Source organism: Rhinolophus sinicus, chromosome 18, assembly GCF_057876585.1.
Source record: "Rhinolophus sinicus isolate RSI-liver-muscle chromosome 18, RSI-T2T, whole genome shotgun sequence".
NCBI classification, from domain to species: domain Eukaryota; kingdom Metazoa; phylum Chordata; class Mammalia; order Chiroptera; family Rhinolophidae; genus Rhinolophus; species Rhinolophus sinicus.
Window position 1 is genome coordinate 12,345,811 of NC_142518.1, and position 15,579 is coordinate 12,361,389.

General features: G+C 36.7%; 2 protein-coding genes across 28 annotated transcripts in view; one reads left to right on the forward strand and one right to left on the reverse strand.

The window, feature by feature from the left end:
* The window catches only part of LOC109460239 (uncharacterized), a 259,735-nt gene that overhangs the window by 33,511 nt on the left and 210,645 nt on the right, over positions 1-15,579 (forward strand). The gene's annotated exons all lie outside the window — the stretch shown is intronic.
* Positions 1-15,579, reverse strand: part of ADGRG2 (adhesion G protein-coupled receptor G2) — a 103,157-nt gene that overhangs the window by 28,985 nt on the left and 58,593 nt on the right. For 2 of the 10 annotated variants that reach the window (XM_088795078.1, XM_019755398.3), the window contains exons 4-9: positions 11,712-11,747; positions 8,786-8,833; positions 8,664-8,687; positions 7,168-7,206; positions 5,201-5,242; positions 2,919-2,972 (exon numbers count right to left, since the gene is read on the reverse strand). In XM_088795078.1, coding sequence (XP_088651204.1) covers positions 2,919-2,972; positions 5,201-5,242; positions 7,168-7,206; positions 8,664-8,687; positions 8,786-8,833; positions 11,712-11,747 — 243 coding nt within the window. The remainder of the gene's footprint in view (positions 1-2,918; positions 2,973-5,200; positions 5,243-7,167; positions 7,207-8,663; positions 8,688-8,785; positions 8,834-11,711; positions 11,748-15,579) is intronic. The other 8 variants (XM_019755400.3, XM_074323670.2, XM_019755401.3 and 5 more) reach the window with 8 other exon arrangements.

A 15,579-nucleotide genomic window follows, 5' to 3' on the forward strand; every position in this document is an offset into this window, starting at 1 on the left:
AGCTTCAGGTGTACAGTGCAGTGATCAGGCATCTACATCTTCCCTGAGGTGGTCTCCCTAACATTTACTTTCTTTTCTATCAGAAAGTTACTCAATATAATTTTCAGAAAATATGAACTATAAATTTCCTGTAGGAATGCAGAAAGAACACTTGTTCCCTTGTCCAGAAATTTTATCCCTACATGCTTCTCATCAGAACTTTGTTTCCCTTAAAGATACTAACGGGGAACTGGGGCTCTAAAGTTAATGTTTTAAAAAAATCTTTTTAAGTTGTTATAGTTGCAGTTACATAGATAAGGGAGGGAGGGAAAAGTGTTTCTCAGCAGTTTAGCAGCCAAGTGCAAGTTCATTTATTCCCTGCTGATGTTTTTGTTTTACTCTTTCTGAAAATACAGCTACCAAATGCAGTATCTTTCCCAGGGACAAAGTTGAGATTTTGCTTTTGAAACCTGAATAGAGTGGAGGGCAGATTTTTCCTTCAGTTGAACAACTCATTTTGACTTTCATGCCAGAAATGCCGGAAAACTCTGTTCTTAAAATGCTCACTTTGGGAAATATTGAAGTCAATTTCAGTCACATTATTTCCTGCAGGGGATACTTGGAGGGGTTTTACTCTATCTAGAAACAAATAAAATAGAGGTCCCTCAACAGAAGTACCTTGTGTGCACTTCATAATCTAGAGATTTAAAAAAAAAAGTCCTCTTCAGCAGAAAGGCAAGGATGTCATATGAACTATAGCAGGGGTCAGCCAACCCTTTTGTGAAATATCAGATAGATAGTAAATATTTGAGGTTTTGTGGGTCATATGGTCTCTGTTGAAACTACTCAACTTTGTAGTTGTAGTGCGAAAGCAGTCATAAACAATGCATAATGAATAGGTGTGGCTGTGTTGCAATACAACTTGATTTACAAAAATAGGTAGCAAGCTGTATTTGGACTATAAGCAGTAGTTTGAGCTAGAGGGTTGAAGGCCTTTTCATCTCATCTTCTTTTATTGCACCCCAAAGTACAACTGATCCCCACAGCTCAGTTCCCAGTGGTGCCCTTCCACTTGAAATGGCCAACAAAGCCACCAAACCAGAGATGAAAGTGATTTATCTATCCCAGCAACTTTTTTTACTGAGAACTTGAACTTTTGCATGTTGAAATTTTAATTAATACAGTACATAATTATTAAAATTAAAGATACTTGATATATGCATGGAATTATTTATCCATTTTTGAAAAAAATCTGTGTGCATGTGCTGACACCCACAATTTCTCTCTGTCATCTCTCTAGTCTCCTTCAGTGTTGTTGAGGGCTTGATGAGTTTCATAAATGTGCTGGGAGCACAGTGGTAGCAGAGCAACCGGGAAACCACCATTTTTTGACCCTCAGCCTAACTCTTCCTGGTCAGCTCCAAGGTTCTTCACTAGCCTCCATTTCCCTTAATGAACCTAGATTGGAACCTGCAAAAAGTGAAGGTCTCTATATAGTTTCTGGCAGGATGTCATGGAATTTATGGTACAAACGAGTTGGTCCCCTGATGAGGTTGTTTTCAACAGACACTAAAACAAATGGTCAATTCAGTCACTTAATTAGGGAAAACATTACTCCAACCAGCTTTCTGGCATCTGTTATTCAAGATGACCAGTTTTTTTTTTTTTATTAAATGTTCAATTTTCAAACAGTTATCAAACATCATGTAGACACAACACTAAAGTAGACATTAGTCACCAGTCCAAACATAGAGGAAGCAAAAAAATAATGAAATGAATGGAGAGTTCAATAAAGAGAAGGGTAAGAGAGGAGGGAAGAAGGAGAGAAGAGAGAGTTATACAATATATGAAAATGAAATGTATCCAACAAAGTTTGTTTTCTTTAATCAAAATCAGGTAATATTTTCCTGCTATATTCTACCAGCATACCAACAGCAGAAAGATCATATAAGCAAATCTCACACTCACACAAATAGAAAGTGTTTGTGAGACAGTCTTTCAACAGAAAGTTTTCTTGTTTTCTAAACCATCCAACCTTAACTTATTTCACTTGATATTGTTTCCTGTGTTTTTCAAACAAATTATTAAAATGTTAAAGAGAACAGAATAAAGGAAAATATTCCTCTGTTTCTTTTTATATCAATGGAGTTACTAAGATTTAATAGTATAAAGTATGTTACCTTCCTTTTCTCTCTTGCTATGATCTAGTTCTAACATGCCACACTGTGTTTTTCTGTTTTACACATTTGCTTTCATTGCTTTTAACAAGGAAGGGAGCCCAGAGAGCCAAACCAATGTGAGAAAAGTGGTTATTTCATTCCTTCTGGCCCATGGCAGAAGGGAAAATATTCTCATTTCAAAAATAGCACATTCTCAAGAGATTTCCAACTCAATTTTTAAAATAGTGGACAGTCTTAGCTAGAGATGGCAGAATACACTATGGGTACTACTGAAATTTGCATCCAATTAAACTAGGTGTACTGAGGTTTTCAACATTCTAGTAGAGTGGTTTGTTTTATTTTTAGCAAAAGACAACATTCTGTTTCTAAGCTATAATACTTAAGATCCTATGGAAAAGTTTGAGGGATTTACATACAAGAAGTGGCTTTCAGTAATTAAATTCATTATTAATTATGTTCCTGAATCAACTCTAAGGGTATTAGTTATGGATTTAAAGCTATAATGAAAAATATTTGGTGTAGAGCTTCATGCTCTCATATTAAGGAAGTTAATCCACCATCTCACTAGGCAATGGGAAGATAGTTTCAGCCAGATCTAAAATTTGCTTTTGTTTTCATTTGGTACTCATAGTAGCCAGGTGGTATGAAAAGAGACAGAGATCAAAGAGACACACATCACATACTCAACAGGAGCAAAACAGCCGTTTTTCTCTATGGAGCCAATTTATCTGGTAACCGGTAATGTGCACAAGAACTAACCTGAGTCATTGCAAATAGATGACAAATTGCAGATATTTCTCTGGGGTTTGACTCCTGCAAAGAAAATACAACCCAGCAGGTTAAACATGTCAACACCTTCACTTATGTACTACATTGTCAAGAGAATTCACAAATTTAGGCATCAAATGTGGACCAAAAATATAAGTTGGATATAATTGGTTGGATGAATTCCACAAAGACTGAAGGAATGAGTTTTCATTTCTTAGTTGGTCAGCTATAGAACTTGGTTCTTTACTATTTAGTATGTCAGTGTTTTATCTCCTACTCCTCCCTAAAATGTCTTTGTCCCAGTCTCAATTAATCCTTCTCCTGTGCTGTATAAACAAAACATTATGAATACAAATTGAGCATAGAGGCTTTAAACGAAATAGCCCTAACTCATAAAATTCTCCTTTCTTTCTGGGTAGGGGAGAACATGAGCAGTTTAATGCTGGTCTTTGCTCCTTATGCAAATGTGTTATGAAATAACATCAGTGTCATGACATCATTTCACATGAGCAAAAATTACAAAATTCAAAAAATATTTGCTGAGTGCCTACCATATTCTACAGGCTTTGGGAAGTTCCAGATATAGACCCTGCCATCAACGAGCTTACAATCTAATGAGTGATACTGGCTCGTAAATAAAAAGTTACAGTGAGGGCAAAATGGAATGATGGCCAGGACAACAGACCACACAGGCATACACAGGAGGCAGAGATGAATGGGAGATGAAATAAGCCATGTTAGAACAAAAAACTTCATGTATATTAACGTGAGAAGCACTTTCACCTTTGGTGAAAAGAAGCACATCTCTTTGATTTGAAAAGAGCTCAAGGTTGACTACTCTAGGAATTTTTCCTTCATTCATTTCATCTTTTTGGCAGAGTATAAGAAATCTGTAGTGAGGCTCAAGTGCTGATAATGTACTAAGCAAACTGTCAAGGGGAAGAGATTGTTTATATTAAGGAATATTTTGGTCCTTTGTTAGATCTGGTTTGGTTGGAAGTATGTATGTAAAGCCTAATTGCTATTTTATTTCCATTGTACTTCATGAGTGCTTAATTCTTTCCTAAGAGAATTAGTTTGGACACAAACTAAAATTATAATTTGAATGAGAGTGTTTGATATGGTTTCTGCCAGAATTATTTAGTTGATGTTTGGTGTATAAGAATTATGGTTCAGCTAAAAGTTTTGATTCTGTGAGCAAACTGAATTAAGGTGCCAAAAATTACTTGATATGTAGATCCCTGTATTGTTTCTATAGATTCCTATATGGTTACCCACGTTAAAGAGAAAGATTTTATTTTAAATATATTTGTTTATGGATACAACTCACTAGAAATATACACTATGAAATTATATAATATGTAGATGGTGGGTAGTAATGCTTTAAATATTTTTTTACAACAGTTGGTCTATTGCTTACTAGCTTTTCATTCTATCATATCTCATCTTTCTCTAAAATTTTGTGGCACCTTCGTTTCCGGTAATGTGTGTTTTTCGCTGCTCACTTATACTGAGAATTTTCTTTCCTATTGTTAGGGCTGTTATCTGTAATTTCCCGCGAGTACATGGCCACAGGTTGTCCTTTAAATCATGAGTGAGAAACCTTTGTCTGTAAAGGGTCAAATAGTAAATATTTTAGGCTTTTGTGGGCCATCTAATCGCTGTCACAAAAGTAGCCATAGACAATATGTTAAAAAACGGGCATGACAGTTTTCCAATAAAACTTCATTTACAAAAATGGTAGTGGACCATACTTGGCCCATAGGTCATAGTTTGTCAGCCCCTGCTTTAAATCAATCAGAAGCCTTTGTTAAGCATATCATGTATCCCTAATCTTGCACTAGGTACTTAAAAGTACATCCCTTTTTTTAATTTAAAAAGAGTTTAAGGATTACTCCTTTAATAATCTTTCCTTCATAAACTGCATCCCATTGATAAGCATTACCTCCCATGCTTCTTAACCATGACAGAAAAAACACTTGTGTAATCACTGCCTTATGTGCATACATGTTCAGGTTAATTATCTTTGTTTGCTTTATCTCCCATAGACTAGAAGATTCTTGAGGGTGGGCATTGTGTCTAATCATTACTGATATAGCCCCAAACTCTTCATACAACTTCAGGTACCCAGTGCATAAATATCTATTCATTAAGAACAGATTTCATTTTTAAAAGGTAGGAAAAAAAGAGAAAGAAAACATTAACACCAGTCATTTGTTTAATTTTACTTTAGCTATAAAAAAGAAAGTCTTGATATTGATAATAAGTCATACCTGATGCATTGAAGGTTTTTACTATAGTGATTTTAGTTTTTTCTGCAAAGAAGCAATTTAAATATTAGAGCAGAATTGTTGCTTGTTTTTAAAAAACAATTTGCCATGAGTACCATTGTAGTGAAGTGCTAAGAAAATCACACTGTTGACACCTTTATGACACTATTGGTCATCGCCGCAGCAAAATGAATGGGAATCGCATACTCGGATCATATAGCATCGGTATCGGGTGGGTCTGGGACTTGGGTTTCCATGTTTGCCCGGTTAGGTCACACCCATTACACGCCCGACTGCGTGTGCAATTCTACTGCAGTTTCCATGTGCTGCTGCTACACAAATTCATGCGCACTTACACTTCAGATATGTGGCATTACGTCATTATCAGGACCTTCAGGGGACAGGTTGTGAAGAGCAGGTGATTCCGAATAAATATTCATGGAAACAGTAAGCACAGGACCTAACATATTGCTATTATACTCCACAATCAAGACAGTGTCCTATTTTCTCTGAGTTAATATTATCCCCATTGTATTGATAGGTAAAATTATTCTCAGAGGTTGAGACTATCCTATTGAACTGTTCAAAGTCAATGACTCAGAGGTAAATATTAACACACTCTGAAGAAGCAAACCTTAGAAATAGCTTCCTAACACACTTTGGAGACAGAGTCCATGGTTCATTTCTCGGATAATGGAGAACCAGGTTCAGAAATCTTTGCTGTAAGGATGGCCAATTAGAGCAGGCTGTGTTCAGGGCACAGATTTGCAAAGAAGCTCCATCTCCTAGGGTGAGTGGCAAATTTTGAAGAAAAGCAGAGCTCAGATCTTGGAGAATGATTATGTTAAGAATGATGATGTTATACTGACAATTTCAGAAACCTCATTTGTGTATGTGTTATATTGATGAGTTTCTGTTTCAATGTGTGACTGACTCATGGGCAATGATTGGTGGTAATTATAGAGGCTGATAACATATTGCATTATCATGAAAGATCCTTTAAATACATTATTTTGTTTGACCTGATACTTTCATTTCCAGAGCAAACAACACACTACTGTGAAATTAACTTCTGGTTCTAGTAACAAAAGTGCTTTTGGGGGAAAATCTTTAACCTCACTAATAATCAAGAATGTGAAAGAGAACCTAAGGCACTGAGAGAACGATTTCATAATATATGATATAGACTCTGTTCTCAGCAAAGGTACAGTGACACACATTCCCATCCACTGCTGGCAGGAATGTTGCTGGGCACAACCTTTCTAGAAGGTAATTGGCAGTAGGTATCAAGAGCCTTACAATATCATAATGCTGAGCCATTAAATCCAATCCTTGGAATGCATCCTATGGGAATCAGGGATGAATGCAAAGATGTTGGCACAGGATATGTATTGAAACAATTCCTACTAAAAAAGTAGAAACAACTCTAATAGTCAACATATGATACACAATGGAATATTATCCAGTCATTACTAGTAAGGGACACTGGAAAATACTTATAATTTAATATGAAGTCAAAAGGACAAGACATAATAATCTATGTAAATTGCGACTATTTTATAAAAGCTGTATGTATATAGGTATATATGATACTGAATGGAAATATACCAAATTATTAACATCGACAGTCTTAGGAAAGTAACATTAAAGATTAATTCTATTTTCTTCTTTGTATTTTTCTATAATTTTCCATTTTTATGAACTAAGTAAGATATATTGCCATTATAATAAAAAAAAATAATAAATGGTATTTTAAGTGGAGTTCTATGGCTATAGCAGTTTGGAAGTTCAGGAGTGTGATGACACCAGAATTATAGTTCAATGTCAAAGTAAAACAAGTAATAAATCAACAGTTGAAGGCATAGGAAGTGAGCAAGAAGATAACTTTTACTAACCCAAAAGACCACACAAGTGAGAAACAAGAATCCACAGAAGACCAGCTATTATATTTAGAAATAACTTGATATTACCTGTCTTGTTTAAAGTAGATAACACGTTCAACCTAGCATCTGAAATAAAATAATAAAAATTAGCCTAACTGTTGGTATGATTAACAAACACATACATCTTCCTAGGCTTCTTACACATTTCACTTTTCCCCAAATCCTGGAGAAGTTAGAAAATTTGGTAAAATCCGCCTGACACTACCAAATGTATTTGCTGCCCACCCCCTCACCACATGATCCATTCTCTAACTCCCAGAGACAATTTCTGAGCAAGTATTCATTCATTCAAAATGTTTCCTGAATACAAGTTACACGTCTAAAACAGAGCAACACTCCTATAATTATTAGATTAAAAATAAACTCATTTGTGTAGTTTAATGCTTTGTCCCATTTTTCTCTATTACAAGGAAAGTTCCTAAGGGATATGATATTTCCATCGTTAATTTATAGCCTAACTTTAATATATAGCCCTGTGGATGCTTAATACATTTTTGCCTAATGGTACCTTCTTATAAAAGTAATTCTAGTTTAAATTTGGAGTTCTTGAACATTATATTCAACTTTTAGGAAAATCTCACTTTCACCTCGTTTCACTTAAAATCCAATTAAAATCTATTCTATTAATATTTCTTTTAATGAAAATCATTCTAGAATTATTCTGGATGAAACTTTAGGGGGAAAAAAGGCATGTATTACATTGTCACGCTTTTACAAAACCCCATATAAGATGGGGTCCAAACACTACTGCCAAAACTATTTTGAAGATGTTCTTTCACTGTAAAAAGTAATTGCACATAAAAATGATAATGCCTGCCCCTTCCTGTTTGACCAAAATTGAATTTAAACCAGTTTCTATTAGTGTGAGCTGCATCTATGTTTGGTTAGCTCTTTAACCACTAACCACATGGTGAGATTTTAACTAAGGGATTGTGAAAAGTGTTTGGTTTTGACTGCAATAAGATGGAAGGCTTTCTATCCATGGGGGGTGGGGAAGGGAGAACAGAGTGTGCTGCCCTGCCCACCGCCTTTGAATATAACCCTGTTCTTTTCCCTTTTCTCCAGCATCCTGATGAAGCCAGTTTTTTATTTTATTTTATACTATTTTAAAATTGATAAAACCATCTGTAAAAAGGCTGTCTTTGAACACTCTGTGCCTCCAAATACATTCTGAATCATATTGAATTCACAGGATGTGCTTTTCACATTTAAACAATCTGTCATATAAAATGTGTTGGGATTGTGTTGGCGAGCAAGGGTACTCAAAATGTGATCAATTATTTCTTTTCTTTTGCAGAATGGTTTAAGTGGTGAGGGCTGTCCTCCCTCCATGATAATAAGAATTTTATCATTTAACCAGAAAGTTTAGGTTGCTCTCCAGGGTTGACAGTCTTGGGTTTTGGGTTTTTTTGTTTTGTTTTGTTTTTTGGTTATTTGAATATGGAAACCTTAAACACCATTCATTACACTTATATGCATATTAAGGGTTATCAATTTTCACTTGCTTCAGAAAAAATTCTTACCATTTAGGCTTGTAGTTTCAACCTCTTTTGTCCCGAGGGAAAAAAACAATACAAATACACAGTTAAATAAAAAACTTAACAAATTGGGCTAACTCTAGGTTTAAATTTTTTCAAAATCTTGCCTGAAGTACCATTGGAGTACGGGACCAAACCAACAAGAGATGATTTAGCTGCAGGAGAAAAAACAACAAAATTTTCTAATTAATACTTTGAAACAATTATTTATTGAATGTCAAGGAGTTAGACCTTTTGAAATATAATTATGAAAAGGAAGTGGAAAACATGCTATCAGACTAATATGTAGTTAAATCTGTAAGTCCCATAATCACTCAGTGAGTATACATTTAATCAGAGAATTGTAGAGAAGAATTCTCTGATTAAATGTATACTCACTGAGTGATTATGGGACTTGCAGATTTAACTACATAAGAGATGAAACGACTGCAATTGTCCCATTTTACAGATGAAGAACCTGAAATTCATGACCACAAAGCCTGTTCCTACCTATGGAATATTATGGAAATAAGTTTAGGAACCACGACAAACTATGAGACAGACATACTACTTTCAAAATTTTTTAGCCAGAGAGTTCTAGAAAACATTTTATACTTTAAATAATTTGTCGAACTACAATTATGAAACATATGGGCACATTGGCTCCATTCTGTTATAATGACACCTGGCAGCTCTTCCCATAGTGAATTTAGGATTAAAACAAACCTCAAACATTGCTACCACTCAATACTGTACTACCTAACACAATTTCCTGGTGAGTTATTTTAAAGCATGGCTGCTATCAATCAAGTTATAAGTTTACTGTGAAATAACTCCACTTACACTAAGCGGTCAGTCTACTACATACATTTTGCATGTTTAAATATTAAAAAGACCCAATGGCTTGACCTCTGTGTATACAAAAGAAAAGTAAACACAGACGTTTTTACGACAAAAACGAGCTTTGCAGTAGGGAGCCCGATATTCAGCCGGTAAGGATGACATTTGGGTGTGTCAAGGCGCTTGGCTGGCCTGTCTGTTTTAGAAGGCTCATGCCTTGGCTGAAACACACACACACACCCTGTCTGTCCTACATTATTCATTCCATATTTTGTCACTTACTGCATTTTTAAAAAAATGACCAAGGATATTTCTTGAGAAGTAAGACAGTTCCTGAGCAGTAAGATAGATTCAAAGTGTGGATATGGAATCCTTTGCTTTTGGGGCAGAACAAAATAATTGACTAAAGTTGGTTTTTCATGAATGACTATTAATTCTTCTGAATGTTGATGAATGGTGATGCCATCCAAAGAGGAGGCCTGTGGGCACAACCACCTATCTGTCCCTGATGGACACTGGCGCTTACCTTCCAGTTAGTGCAGCTCACCCCTAGGGCCCCCAGAACCCAGGCTGTGACTGGAACCAGTGTGGGCCTCAAAAGCCCCATATCCCATCCCATTCAAACAGGATTTTGCAAAGATCTCACCAGGATTAAGTCTAATGAAGGCTACTGTGCCAGAAGAAAAATGCAGTGGTTCATTTTCACCGAGAAGCTTAACAATGAGGGGGCGGATTCTGGGTTTGAGTCTTCACCCCATTACTTCAGAATTCATAATAATGATAGTTATTACTTATTAAGGGTTTCCTCTGTGCCAGACACGTGTTATCTCATCTTCACAACTACCCTATGAAGCAGATACTATTATTCATCCTAACTTACAAATGAAGAAACTGAGGCACAGAAAGGTGAAGGAACTTGCCCAAAGTTACACAGCTAGCAATGGGGCTAGGAGGGTGGTGGCTAAATTCAAACCCAAATAGTCTGGCTCCAGAAAATGTGTGAGCATGAGCAAGTTGTATCCTCTCTGACCCTCAGTTTCTTCATCTCTAACGTGAATATAATGATTCCTATGCTGCAAGATTGGAAGCAAAATGAGATGTCTGCAGATTCCCAGTGCATGAGAAGTAATAGCTATTTTGTTTCAATGAATTAATTAATAACAGGAGCTCATTTTCACACAACTAAGGATAGAATGTGAGGTGACTCCTTACCACAAAAGATTATTCTGTGATATATTGGTATACCAGAAAGAATACAGAAGTAGGAGTCAGAGAAGCCACGTGCTGCCTCTGCGTGATGTGGGGCAAGAAGCTGTGTGACCTTAGACAAGTTACTCAGCCACTCCAGGCTTCACTATGTCATCAACTAAGGGAGGGGCTGGACCTCTTTACCCCTGAGGTTCTGTTCCAGCTAGCAGTCTTGAATGTGGGTCCTGTTCCTGGTTCCTGCCAAGACGAGTCCTAGTTAGAAATTTCTCTTTCATTTATTTCCCTTCCCGTTCTCATGAGTGCTAAGCCCTTAGAAGCCTTTGGAAAAATATTCATTCAGTAAGGTACTGAGAAACCATAAAAGAACATCTCATCCCTCAAATACAAGAACACTCGGCATATTTATGTTCTTTTTCCTACACCCCTAGAGGGCAACCACCATTCTGTTTTCTGTATCTGTAAGTGTAGGGTTGTTTTTTTTTTAATTCCACATATAAGTAAGACCATAAGGTATTTGTCTTTCTCTGTCTGACAGTCTCGATGTGACTTCTTTATATCCTTAGTTATAAAACTTCTGTTTAGCTAGACTTCAGATGATTCTCCAGGTTGATTGTTCTGTAATTTAATTGTAATTTTAAAGTGTTCATGGGAGGAGGTGAGCATAGCGTTTACCTACATATTTATGTTCTTGATGCTCTTCAGGAGACTTGTGAATTAGAATACTGAAAATAACATTGAAGAACTTAAACAGTTACCATAATGAAAATCCCCAGTTTACTCCCCAGCTCTGTCCAGCAATGCGATGGAACAAATATGCCTGTCCTCTTGCCTGTGTTTGCTATTGACTTTTCAGGTGTAGGTTTAATGACAGAATTTAGTGTAATTAAGTTTTATGGGAAAAAAACCCCAATTTTGCTATATCTGACTACATGCCATACATATTGCATGGAGAACTTTTAGAATATTTTCCTGAAATTCCCCAAAGTCACGAAATAACAGTCTTACCAGATGGTGATAACAAACTGAAATTGTCAGGATTCTCTGTTGAGGAAAAAGGTGAATTAAAATTAGTTTAGTTTGTGCATAAATTTATAGGAGATCAACATCTTTAATGGGAATGAATGTAAAATGAGTTGCAAATAGCTGCCAAAAGAGGGCAGTATGTTAATTTACTATTATTTTCAACAGCCTAATCATTACTTCTTTTTAATTCTCTACAAAGATTTATCTTTGGTGAAGCAATTCTTCCAATTTAACTGTTGATGGCGCTCTATATATTTTGTTATATAATGAATGGTTTAGCACATTTTAAACTAAAAACGATGACTAAGAACTTTAGTTGTTGGCTAATATTCATTAGAATTTGTAAAAGTAAATGTATACATCTGCATAAATTAATCTTCCATTAACTGTGCTTCTGTTTATACCTATTAGCACACCTGTTAAGCCACTTCTTTTTTATGAGTTAAACTAGATCAGACGCCTCTGGGTGTATAAACTGCAAGAACTGCTGTGTTATTTATTTTGGGAGGATACTTAGATTCCTTAAAAGAAAAGTAATTCTGTTTTTTCTCTATGAAAAACAATATACATTTACTGGAGAAACTTCCGAAATTATAGCTAAACAAAAAGAAAAAAATTAAAACTACCTATAATTTCACCACCTACAGATAAATGACATTAACATTTTGGCATATATTCTTTTCTCTCTCTATATGCGTATGTATATGTATTATATATCTACATATATACAGTTGACCCTTGAGCAAAGTGGGGATTAGGGGCCTCGACCCCACCCACCCATGCAATCAAAAATCTGCTTATAACTTTTGACTCCCCCAAGACTTAACTACTACAAGAACACTTGGCATATTTATGTTCTTTGTCTTTTTCCTACACCCCTAACTCTGGCAACAACCATTCTGTTTTCTGTATCTCTAAGTGCAGGTTTTTGTTTTTTGTTTTGATTTCACATGTAAGTAAGACCATAAGGTATTTGTCTTTCTCTGTCTGACAGTCTCGATGTGACTTCTTTATATCCTTAGCTATAAAACTTCTGTTGAGCTAGACTTCTGTTCGCCAGAAGCCTTACTGATAACATAAACAGTTGATGCACACATATTTTGTATGTTATATGTTTTATATACTGTATTTTTACTATAAGCTAGAGAAAAGAAAATGTTATTAAGAAAATCATAAGGAAGAGAAAATACATTTACAATATTTATTGAAAAAAATCCACCTATAAGTGGACCCAGCAGTTAGTTCAAACCCATGTTGTTCAAGAGTCAACAGTATATAGATAAATGAATATATGCGTACGTGTATATATGTATTTATGTGTATGATAAGAAACATCATATCACACAAGCTATTTATAACCTGGTTTTTCTCATGACAGTATAACCCAACAACTATTTATAACCTAATTTTTCTCAGTGCATGCAGAGTGGTTAGTTTAGTTCCTTGATTGCCCTAATTTAATTGGAATTGACTCTTTTTAGTCTTTGTCTTTCAATATATCCCTCATGTTACTTTAATATTCCACCAATCAAAGAGTCTTGGGAGCACTCTTTGTGGGGAAATCAGTCATTCACACTTTAGTATGAATTAATTCCAACTGGCTGAATTCTTCTGTTCATGTAGCAAAGACCTACCATACTGAGCCATATTGAAAAGAGTCAACATTCAATATGGGCTACTATGAGAATGACACTATCAGTGTGGGAAGATGAGGTGGAGTAGGGTAGGAATGTGGTACAAGCAGGGAATAGCGTGAAGGCACTGAGGGATGGAGAGTGATTTTGACGGGCAACAGAGGCTAATACTGCTTCCTTTACAATTTTGCCCAGTGGCTGACTATAGCCACCAATGTTCCCAGCCTTCTCCATGGCTAAATGCTTTGACCAGAGCTATGTACCCACAGAGAAGGGGACTGATTTGAGTTTCACCTCTTTCTTAGATGTTAGAGGACATGGACAAGCCAAGGGTAATAGGAGAGCCCGAGCAGAGAAGGAAGTTTCCTGGGAAAACCACAAAATCGGTTGGCCATCTCTGGGTAGACAAGTTTGACAGGCATGGACTCACAATCAAGAGGTAAAACCTGATCAAAATGTAGAGCAAGAGCTAGACCAGCCCACCCCACACGCAGAGCTAACCTCTTCTATTGTGGAACCTACAGGGCTCCCAGCAGTGATCTACATTGAGGAAGGGAGGGAATCTGGTAAATAGAAGTTAGAGATTTTAAAACTGTTTTTGTCCGCTTTTTTTCTTTTTGCATTCTTTTCTCTGTTTCTAGGGGCCTGATTGCTCAGTGACTAACATTTTGTTCCCTTTTTGTGCCTCTCATTGTGGTGCTCCATCACCCCTCCTGGTTCAACACAGAGCTGTCCCCATAGGCCTTACATTTTCTTGAGTATCAGTTTCTGTTTCTCTTGGGCTCTCTCCTAACTCACTTCCCATTTGTTACAACCAAAGAGGTGGTCGTCATTTCCAGTGAGTCATATATTTGAGTTCCATGCCACTCTTAGAAGACAAAACATTTCCATTGTTAAAAAGATTCATAAACAAAGAAAGGAAAAACAGTTAAATTTTTCAGATTTTCCTTTGGAAACCTACAAAGAGCAAGTTTTAAAGCATTATTCATTTATTGAAGTCTTGATTTAAGTCAATAAATAAAATTATTGTGATGTGTCTATAAAATTTACTCAGTATGGCTCCCTAGTGGTTTTTTAAAACAAAGTCCATATATTCCAATTAAAATGAGCAGGAGTTTGGCATGCATACGCTTAGAATGGAAGCCAAACAGAGGAACTAGAAACTCAAGAAACTGGCCCCCTCGATGGAGTCTCTTTCCCTACACTGCATCCTGGCACTTGCTTTCAGAGTTATTGCCACCACCTCTCAAACTCCAATCCCTCGCGGCCAAGTGTGGTTGAAGCAGTGCCATGTGAATGCCTCACTGTCATTGCCTCTCCAACTCCATATATCTAAGAGCTCATCCCTCATCACTCCACATCATCTCCATACCTGATCAGTTCCTGAATTTCACGGTATTGCTGGTAACACCAGCCAGGTAGTTTAAGCTGGACACTTCAGTGTATTAGTTTCCTGTTGCTGCTGTAACAAATTACCGTGAACTTAGTGGTTAAAGACAACACAAATTTGTTATGTTCGAGTTCTGTTGACAGGCTGCATTCCTTTCTGGAGGCTCCAGAGGAGAATCCGTGTTCTGCTTTTGGGGGGTACGGGGCGGGGGAGGGAGGAAGGGTTTGGCAGAATTCAGTTCCTTGTGGTTGTAGGACTGAGATCCTCATTTTCTTGCTGGTTGTAAACTGAAGGGTGTTCCCAAATTCTAGAGGCCACCCACATATGTTGGCCCATGCCCCATTCCTCCGCCTTCAAAACTAGCAACAGTGGGTTGGAGTGGGGAGTCCTCATGCGGCATCCGTCTGACTCACTTGTCTGCCTTCCTCTTCCACTTTTAAGAACTCTCGTGATTACACTGGGCCCACACAGGCAATTCATGATAATCTCCCCATTTCACAGTCCTTAACTTTAATCACATCTGCACAGTCCCCTTTGCCCTGGAAGATAACATAGTTACAGGTTCTAGGCATTGGGATATGGACATCTTTGGGGAATCATTGTTTCCTACAATACTCAGAAATCCAGTTTTTGTTACATTATGAAGAAATGAGTTGCAAGGAACCACTCTTTAGGAAGAAAAAAATCCCACAGGAGTTAAGTGAAGGGTCCAGAAACCCGGAGTCAGTTTCAGCAACAGAGCTGAGTCTACAAACCGAATGTTCACTCTCTCCCCATTGCTCCTGACTTCTCCATTCCCCACTCCCACCTCACATCCAGTCAACCA